Consider the following 9,647-nt stretch of genomic DNA (forward strand, 5'->3'; position numbering starts at 1 on the left):
TACACCATAGCAGTCCCCTTCTGTCCCTAGCTGGGGAAGGCAGGGTTCAGCACTGGTGGAGGAAAAATAAGGCGTTGAGGGGGCAGGAGGGCCTCTGTCAGTGGGGTGGTTACACCAGCCCCCCCAGTAGGATCCAGAGTGAAGAGAGTAAGCTGGTTTGGGCACTGAACTGATCCATGGGGGTCCTTAGGGCTTCCACTGGTTCTGTTCCTTTGCCCACTGCACTGCACTTGCAAGTGTGGGAGGGGCAGTGACACCCACCATGGGGTGCCTTGTAGGTCTGTTTTAACAGGTGACACTTCGCAGAGCTAGTGTGGGTTGTCCTGGGAAGATGAGGATCACAGTTTTTCCAGTAAGGGAGAGTTCCAGTCTGCAATCTTCCTATTAAGGCAACCTAGTTAGGAGGTGGTTCTGTGTCACGTGTATCCCAGTGGTCCCTGTTAGGGGATGCTGGTCCCAGCTTGTGGGGTGCTTAGCTCTAAGAATACCAGGTTTGCCACAGTTGCATTTGGCAATTGGGTGATCGGTGCACCCAGTTCAAGGTTGGGTACCCAGTTCCAGGGTGATTCCAGTGCTTCCAGTTAAAAGGTGCTTGGATGGGAGTAAACTCTAGGACCCTGTGGGTCCAGCAAGGTAAGGTCTGGCTGGACCCTTGTCCCCTTTTACAGTACACCTGAAGGGTGCTAAACTCCCATCCCGTGGACCTGGACCTGCACCACCACGTCCCGTGTGTGGGCTCTGCCTTGGATGGGACCCTGGTGTTGGTGAGGTGACCCCGCAGTTCTGGTGGCCCAGCCCACAGGGCCCGAGGGGAAGATGAAATCAGCAGCAGCTTCTGCCCCATCCTCACTGGAGTCTCCAGGGCTGGGTGCCCCCGGGCTGTAGAGTAGAGGAGGCATAGGCGGGGGGCCTTTGGTGGTGCACTGAGGCGAGGCAGGGGGAATTTTACTGCAAGGCACCGAAGCAGTGCCGGGGGGAAAGCTTTTCTTTGATGCACCAGGCAGACCCTGGAACACCAAACCTCACCCTCAGAATCCCCGCAAACTCTCTGGAACCCTCCAGACCCCCTAAATCCACCCTAGGTACACCCGAGTGACTGGGACCCCCATCCCGCCTGGGACCCTTCAACCCCCATTAGATGCCCCCAAATCTACCCCAGGGTCCCCCCTGACTCCCTGGGGTCTCTCACCACCCTCTGGATCCCCCAAATCCACCCTGAGATGTGCAAACATCTGAGAAGTCCCCGGGACCCCCAAAATCTACCCTGCCCCCCCCCCCCCCCCAAGACTCCCTGGGACCCCTGCTACACAAAGCCCCCCACACACACACTGTTCCAGCCCATGTCCTTGCCTTCCCCCCACCACATGGTGGCCTTGTCCTCCCTCAGTGTCCTTGTGTGCCTCCTGATGTCCTTGTGTCCACCCATCCCCCAGAGGCCTCCCAGCCTGGGTGTCCCCTGTGCCGCTTCCCCTGCAGTGGCACTGTCTCCCTGCCCCATTTGGGGGTCCTTAGGTGGCTGTCTCCGTGCCCCTACATGTCATTGTGGGTCCCCTTTCCCTACAGTGGATGTCCCCAGGGGTTGCCCTCCAAGTAAGTGTCCATGCCCAGAATATCCCCAAGATGTCAGTCCCTTGTCCCCAGGGTGTCCCTGTCCAGTGTGTACCTGTCCCCGGGCTGTCCCCCCAGTCTCCCCATGGTGACAAACAGGGTGTTCCCATGTTCCCAGCATGTCCCCAAGGTCTCCCCAGGGTGATGGTCCCAGAGCAGCATGTCCTTGTCTTCCCCATATCCTGATGTCTCCCCTCAAAGGGACATCTCTAGGACTCATGCTCTATTGGAGACCCCCCTCACTACTGCTGGACCCCAGTAAATGCCTCTGACCCTCAAATGCTGCTGCCAGAGTGAGGGAAATTGGGGGTGGGCACCCATGAAGGAGGCTGTAGGTGCAGGGACTTAGGGGCTCCCACCCCACAAGGGCTGTGGGGATTGGACTAGGGGATATTTGGGGAGGTCAGGATTTGAGAGATGAGGCACTCCCAGGGTGGGTGGTTATTGGGAAATTTCAGTTAGGGGCACCCACAGAGGACTCAGGGGGTCCCCAAGGGGGAGGAATGAGTGGGTGCACCTGGGAAGTTGATGCGGAGTTCAGTGCAATTGCAGACCAGGCCTCGAGAGAACAGAGCTTAACATGTCCCCTTTCTAAGGTGGTGTTTGGAGGGGCAGGGCTTGAGAGGACACTTTTATAGTGGTGGGGTCATTTTGAGGGAGTTAGGGATTAGCGGCAGGGATTCTGGGGCAGGGTTTACGGGTCTGTTTTATAGAGGATGGGGGGGGCTGCCTCCAGGGGCAGGACTCCCCTTTACAACGGCACAGCGGCCGCCGAGGCGCCAGGTTTAATGAGAGACGGGGCTTTGAGCCTCCTATAAAAGGGCCGAGCCTCAAGGGGTGGGTTTCAAGGGGCCCTCTTTATGGGGCGAGGCTTAGGGTCCAGTTCATACTTCCAAAGGATGGGGTTGTCGTGGTGGGGTGCGCGTGCACCGCCTGTGAGGGGCAGGACTTAAGGGGTGGGGCTCCATGGGGCGTGGTTTCGGGGTTCCCCAATATAGGGGCTCTGCGGACCGCCCCCAGCGGGCCATGGCGCTGCTGTGCGTGCTGCTGCTGTCGCTGCTGCTGTCGCTGTCGCTGTGGCTGTCGCTGCGGCGGCGGGGCGATGGGCGCGGCCCGCGCTTGGGCGCGCTGCACCTGCTGCACCCGCAGGGGGCGCTACACCTGAGCCGCCTGGCGCGGCGGCACGGGCCCGTGCTGCGCCTGCGCTTGGGGGGTCGCGGTGAGTGAAGGGGGGCGGGCACCCCGAAACGGACCTCGGCCGAACCTGTCCTGGGACCCCACGGCCCCCCAAACCTCCCTCTCTCTACTCCTTAGGGACTCTCCGAACCCCCAGCCCTGCCCTTTCCCCCTGCCGTGGGGACCTCCCCAAACTTCAGACCTCTCCTCAAACCCCACACACCTTTCCTGGGGCCCTAATCCCTCGATGCTCCCCGCAAAATCCCCCGCCAGGACTCTCCACTTGGTTTGGGATCTCCTCCAGTTTTGGAGTCGCCCCCAGCCCCTCCTCTTCCCTCCAGACGTGCTGGTGCCGAGCTCGGTGGCGACCATCCGTGAGGCGCTGGTCCGGCACTGGGGGGACTGGCTGGGGCGCCCCACCAGTTACCTGGGTATGAGGGCAGGGGAGGCCGGTGGGCTGTGCTGAGGGGGGTTGGAGGGGTTCCTGTGGGGTTTGGGCAGTCGCTATGGAGTGTGTGTGGGGAAGCCCTTCGGGGGATTTGAAGGGAGTCACTATGGGGTTTGTGGGGTTCTCTGTGGGGCTTGGGGAGGTGGGGTCACTAAGTGTTTGGGGGGCCTATGGGATGGCAAGTCCTTACAGGTTTTGAGGGCATCCCTATGAGATTTTAGGGATTGTTACAGGATTTGGAGGGGGTCCCAATGGGGCTGCGGACATGGGTACTGGGAGGGGGTGGGGGCAGTTCTGGAGGGGTGGGTTGTCTGTAGGGGCTAGAGCAGTCCCTAGAGGTCTCTGCCCCACCAGACACACCCTTTAACCTCCAGGATTCCTGGTGGGATTAGGAGGGTCCCGTGGAGGAGGTGGCTGTGGGGTTGAAGGAGGCTTTATGAGGTAGAGGGGCCCTGCAGAACACCCCTGGTGTATTGGAGGTGGGGCTGGGGGGGTTTCTGGGGTGTCCCTGACTCCTCCTGCCCAACGCCAGGGTCACTGGTGTCACAGGGGGGCCGGGACCTGGCACTGGGAGGCCCTTGTCCTGGCTGGCGGCGGCAGCGGGGAGCAGTGCGGGGGGCACTGGCACGGGCTGGGGGGCGTCTTGGGCCCCTCCTTTGGCTGCAGGGCCAGGAGTTGTGTGAGGTGAGACCCTGAAACTGACTTCTCCCCAAACTGATCCTCCTGCAACCCTGACACCCCCAAAACTACTCCTCCCTGCATTCCAAAACAGATCCCCACACAATATTGACCAGCAAAACCCTGCCCCATGCACTCCCTTCACCCAAACCCCACCCATGTACCTTAACCATGTCCCTGCACCTGAAAACTGCCCCCCAAACCCTGTCCCCTGCATTCAGTCCCCAATCTCTGCATCCCAAACCTGGTCCCCAAACCCTGCACCCACACCACACTTCTTTTCCCCCAAAACTGACCCACCCAAACCTCACCCTCTGCACCCCAAAAGGGCATTATACCTGTAAGTCCCCAAAACTCCATTAGAGTTTCCCACTTATCTCCTGCAACCCCCTAAACCACCCTAGGGATCTCTCTAACCTTCTTGTTCCCCCAGGAGCTACGTTCCCATGGAGAAGCTCCCCTAGACCCCTTTGAGGTGTTCACCTTCCATACCTGCAGCACCATCGCACGCCTCCTCTTTGGGGACCTGGTGGGGATTTGAGGGGGGGCCAGGTTGGAGACAGGGGTTTGGAGGAGGACCCCAGTTTTTATGGGGCCCAGGGGTTTGGGGGGGACCCAGGAGTTTGTGGAGGGGACATCCAGCTGTTCGGGGGACTGAGCAATTTGTGGGTGGGTGGCAGAGGTTTGGGGGCACACAGGAGTTTGAGGGGACCCAAGTGTCTAAAATGATGTTGGGGGTGTTCTGGGGGATCCAGAGAGAATTTGAGTACTGGACAGTACACAGGTGTGTTCTCCTCCAGGTGCCCCCTCCAGGGGAGCTCCGGGCCTTCTCCCGCTGCTTGGGGGAGCTGCTGCAGGTTTGGGGGCACAGCAGCGTACGCGCGCTTGACCTGCTGCCCCTGCTGCGGGTGAGCCTGGCAGATCCTGTGGGTGGCCTATGGGGCTGCGGCCTTTTTGCTGCATGAGGGTCTATGGAGCCTAGGGCTACAGAGCCCCATGGGGGCAATGAGGGAATTGTGGGAGACTATAGGGGGGCTGTAGGGCCCTGGGAAGGGTTGTGAGTCACAGGGTTATGTGGCCCATGTGAGGGATATGGGGCTGGTGGGGTTGTATGGGGTTGAGAGTGAGGTTATAGGATCTGTATGGGACTGGAGAAGGGTATGTGGGGCTGACAGGGAGCTTATAGGGTCCATAGGGGCTTGGGTGGTGTCTATGGCAGTGGGAAGGAACTGTGTAACCCTAGGAGGGGAATTATGGGATCTCTATGGGGCTGGACAGGGGTTATTGTGTCTATATGGGGTAGGGTGAGTGTTACATGATCTATATGGTGTTGGAGAGCACTTTAGGCCTGGGAGGGGCAGTTGTGGGGGCTCTATAGGGCTAAGGTGGGGCAAAGTGTCTCTATGGAGCTGAGGGTGCCTATAGGGTCTGTATGGCCCAGGGGAGCAGCCATAGATTTTCTGTGGGGCTCAGGACACTTACACAGCATCTCTGGGGGAGGGGGTGTCTCTCTGAGGTCAAAGATTTCTTGGGGGTTGGGGGTCCCTATGGAGTCCCTATGCCCAGGGCCTGCCCAACCCAGGATTGCGGAAGCTGCTGCGGCTTGTCCAGCACCGTGACACCTTTGTGGAGGCCCAGATCCAGCGGCACCAGGTGGGGAGGCCCAGAGAGCTGGGGGTGAGCCAGAGGTCAGGAGCGGCCTGGTTGGAACAGAGGGTCAGGGGAAACCCAGGGGTTTGGAAAATACACGGGGGTCTGGAAGGACCCAGGAGTTTGGGGGTGTGCCCGGGGGCTTGGGGGCACCCACATATTTTAGGGGAAACAGAGGTTTTGGGGGGACCCAAGGGGATGGGAGGACCCGAGGGTCTGGGGGGGATGTGGGATTGGGGAGATGTAAGGCTTGGGGGTGGAACCAGGGGTTTGGGTGGATTTGGAAGGGACTCCCATGTTTGGGGGCAGCCAGGGATCAGGAGAAACTCCCAACATGTATCATTCCTTTGCCAGGCGTGTCCCTCCCCTCCCCTGGACACAGTTTTGGGGGCGCTGCTGGGGCGTAGTTCTGGGGCACGGGGGGGGCCCCTGAGCCCCCCCCGGCTGCACATGGCGCTGGTCGACCTGTTCATTGGGGGCACTGAGACCACGGCAGCTGCTCTGGGCTGGGCTGTGGCCTTCTTGCTGCACCGCCCTGAGGTGAAACACATGTCCTTCCATGTCTTCCATGCAGGCCTGGAGGGTCCTGTGTGTCTCCAGGGGTCCTATGTCCCCACCCACATCCTGTATATGTTCTATATGTCCCTCATGTTCCCTTCTCCATGAGTTTCCTGCTGCTTTGCCCCCAGACAATGTGTGGCACCATGTGTTCCCTGTACAGTCCCAAGGTTCCATGTGTGTACTTGGCGGTCCTATATACCCACCTGTGTCCTGCATGTCCCCCATGTCCTCCTCCCCATGGCTGACACCATGCCCTTGCACCACCCTGAGGTGCCACATGGATGTCACAGACATTTCAGAGCTGTGTCTGTGTCCCCATGTGGCTCCTTGGTTTGGGGTTTCCATGGAGAGGTGACTCAGGGTCTGGGGACAGAGGGTCCCAAGATACAGATCTGGAGGCTCGGGGGTGTCCTCAAGGAGGATCAGGTCTGTGGGGGGTGCTTGGGTCCCAGGGCAGGTTTGGGGGTTTGGAGGGATCTGGGGCTCAAAGGGGTCCCCAAGGGAGAGGGCCAGGTTTGGGGATTGTTTGGGGTCCTAAGGGCAGGTTTGTGAGTTGGGGTGGGTCTGGGGTTCTGTGGAGTCCCCCTGTCATCCCGTTGCCACTGTGTGCACCCTGGGATGCACCCTCTCCCCTGATGCCCCATGACAGACATGGCACACCTGTGCTCCACCTGTGTAGCTGCAGGCTCGGCTGCGGGCGGAGCTGGAGGGGGCACAGGGACCCCCTGGGCCAGGGGACATGGGGCGCCTGCCCCTTCTTCAGGCCACCGTCAGTGAGACCCTGCGTCTGCGGCCCCCTGCACCCCTGGCGCTGCCCCACTGCGCCCTGCGCCATACCAGGTACCAGGACAGAGCGGTGCCAGTGTGGGGGAGATGCTGGGAGGAGCTGCTACAACCAGTCTGGGTGAGGGGGAACTGAGAGGAACCACTGCAGACCAGTAAGGGACCACCTGGTATCATCAGTAGGGTCCAGGAGAACCCAGCAGAGCCCATTAGACCCCAGTGAGTAAGACCCATCAGGTCCCAGTATGGCCTTAGTAAGACTCCAGTAGGTGCCAGTAAATCCCAGGGGGACCCAGTAGAAGTAGGGCCACAGTAGACGCCAATAGACCAGTACGGCCTGGTAAGTCCCTGTAGGACCCAGTAGGCTTCAAGAGACCCCAGTAAATCTCAGTAAGAGTCATTAGGCCCCAGTAAGGCCCCATAATAACCCCAGTACCTCCTACTAGGCCTTAACAGGTTCTGGAATGACCCCAGTAGACCCTAACAGACACCCAGTAGATCCGAGGAGACCCCACAATAGCCCCAGTAGGCCCCAGCAGAGCCAAGAAGATCCCAGCAGGAGTTCCCAATATATCCCAGTAAGTCCCAGTGTAGCCCTCTAAAACCCCAGTAGACATCCAGTAGCCCCCAGAAAAGCTCACTATGGCTCCAGCAGTTTCCAGTGAGTCCTGGTAGACTCCAGTATGGCCCTAGTAGACCTCAGCAGATACCCAGATACCAGAGAGCTCCCATATGACTCCAGCAGATCCAGTATGGCCTCAATAGACACCAATTGACACCCAGTAGTTCACAGCAGATCCCAGTATGGCACTAGTAGGTCCCACCAGTATGCCAGTAGACCCCAAAAAATTCTAGGAGGTCTCAGTATGGCTCCAGTAGATTCCAGTATAGCATCAGTAAATTCCAATAGGCATCATTAGATCCCAGAAGACCTCAGAGAGCCCCAGTAGACTCCAACAGATACCAAATAACTCCCAGTAGTACCTGTCAGATCCCAGTATGGACCCTGTAGACCCAAACAGACATCCAGTAATACCCAGCAGCCCCCACAGAGCCTCAGTAGGTCCTAGTATGGCCCATGTAGTTTTCAGTAGTCCCCAGCAGACCCCAGTCTATCTCCGTGCACCTTGTCCCCTTCCAGTCTTGGGGGGCTCCCCGTGGTGGCTGGCACTGTCCTGGTCCCAAATCTGCTGGCAGCCCAACAGGACCCTGACATCTGGCAGCACCCCGAGCTCTTCCTGCCTGGTATGTGGGTACACCTGCACTCTGAGTGCCCCCCCAAACTCCTGGGGTCTCCTCAAACATCAAATTGGGTTCCCCCAACCATGGAGTTTCCCCGGATTCCTGGGTATCCTGGGAACACCTTGGTGTCATTAGTGTCCCCTGATGCCTGAATGACCCCAAATCCACACCCCCCCCCCCAAACCTGTGGTTCTCCCCCCATCCCCATTAGTTCTCCTCATATATCTGTGTACCCCCCAAAACCTGTGGGTCCGTCTGTTCCTCCCCTCTGACCCCCCACCCCCCGAACCCCTGAGACCCCCCCTCCCCTCGGGTGTCTGAACCCTCCCCAAGCATGTGAATCCTCTCTGTCACCCTGGGGTGTCTCCCAAGCCTCAGGGTTCCCTCCAACCCCCGGGTCACCCCAAACTGCTGTGTCTCCCTTCTGAACCCCGAGGTCCAACCTGGGGAATGCCCAGGTTCCCTCCAAACTTGTGGGTCCATCCCAAAGTCTTCGGTCCCCCCTAAAGCCTGTGGGTCCCCCTCCATCCCCGTTGACCCCTCTCAAACCTGACCTATCGCCCCCCAGAGCGGTTCTTGGCCCCGGGTGCTCCCTCGCGGTCGCTGCTGCCGTTCGGCTGCGGGGCGCGATCGTGCCCAGGGGAGGGGCTGGCGCGGGCCGAGCTCTTCGTGTTTCTGGGGCTGATCCTGCGGGAATTCCGTCTGGAGCCGGGCCCGGGGGGATTGCCGGGGCTGAAGGGGTCGCCGGGCACGGTGCTGCGCTGTCCCCCCTTTCGCCTGCGCATGGTGCCCTGCCAGCCCCTGGGCTCACCCTGACCCTGGCCTGACTCCACTTGACTACTTTATTACTTTTCCTGAAAACTGTGACTCGCCTGAGTTTTTTTGACCCTTCCTGAATACACCTGACTTCACCTGACCCTGTGTGACACTGCCTGGACCTGACTGACCGTGACCCCCTGACTGACCCCACCTGACCTCGGTCTCACCCCTGCCAACCCTGTACCTCTCCTTGACACTGGCTATGACCCCAGCTGTGACCCTATCTAACCCCATGTGACCCTGCTTGAACCCTGCGTGACTCCATCCCAACTCACCTGACCCTTACTAACCCCACCTCACTCCACCTGATTCTACCTTGTCCCTGCCTGACCCCAGGGTGTCCCCATTCAACACCCTAGATGCCTGGGTTTCCCCTCGATGCCAGGGTCAATGCAGTGTGGGAGGACCCCATTTACCTCCTCCCAATAAAATTTATTCTTTTGGCCTCACCTCGCAAGTCCCGACTCTTCCTGGGGCACCCAAAACCTCCGGAAGGCCCGAAGCCAAGTCTTGTCCCCAACCCAGACTGGCCACTCTTGGCACCCACCACAGCCACAACCCTCGGACAGTATCAGGGGATGCTGGGCTGGCTGATCTGCACTTCCCCGCTCCGCAAAGCCCCTCCCCGGAGAGGCTGCGGTCCGGGCCGGCGGCGCAGCCCGGCGGGACCGGGCAGGTGGCG

The 9,647-nt window shown here is 59.8% G+C and overlaps 1 protein-coding gene across 11 annotated transcripts; it reads left to right on the top strand.

The window, feature by feature from the left end:
• Positions 1–2,432: 2,432 nt before the first annotated feature.
• Positions 2,433–9,414, top strand: LOC110478274 (steroid 21-hydroxylase). Of its 11 annotated transcripts, none has more exons than XM_085559420.1 (10): positions 2,454–2,827; positions 3,058–3,215; positions 3,782–3,916; positions 4,344–4,439; positions 4,711–4,818; positions 5,477–5,563; positions 5,915–6,100; positions 6,801–6,961; positions 8,046–8,149; positions 8,715–9,414. In XM_085559420.1, the coding sequence occupies exons 1-10, from the start codon at positions 2,575–2,577 to the stop codon at positions 8,960–8,962; spliced, it is 1,536 nt and encodes a 511-aa protein (XP_085415546.1). In that variant the 5' UTR covers positions 2,454–2,574; the 3' UTR covers positions 8,963–9,414. The 11 variants fall into 11 exon arrangements, with proteins under 11 accessions (XP_085415550.1, XP_085415552.1, XP_085415551.1 ...); XM_077789212.2 differs by having other exon boundaries at positions 2,459–2,827; positions 3,126–3,215; positions 3,765–3,916; XM_085559416.1 differs by having other exon boundaries at positions 2,448–2,827; positions 5,477–6,100.
• The last annotated feature ends 233 nt before the right edge of the window (positions 9,415–9,647 follow it).

The sequence above is a fragment of the Lonchura striata genome, chromosome 22 (genome assembly GCF_050655825.1).
Source record: "Lonchura striata isolate lonStrDom1 chromosome 22, ASM5065582v1, whole genome shotgun sequence".
Taxonomy (NCBI): domain Eukaryota; kingdom Metazoa; phylum Chordata; class Aves; order Passeriformes; family Estrildidae; genus Lonchura; species Lonchura striata.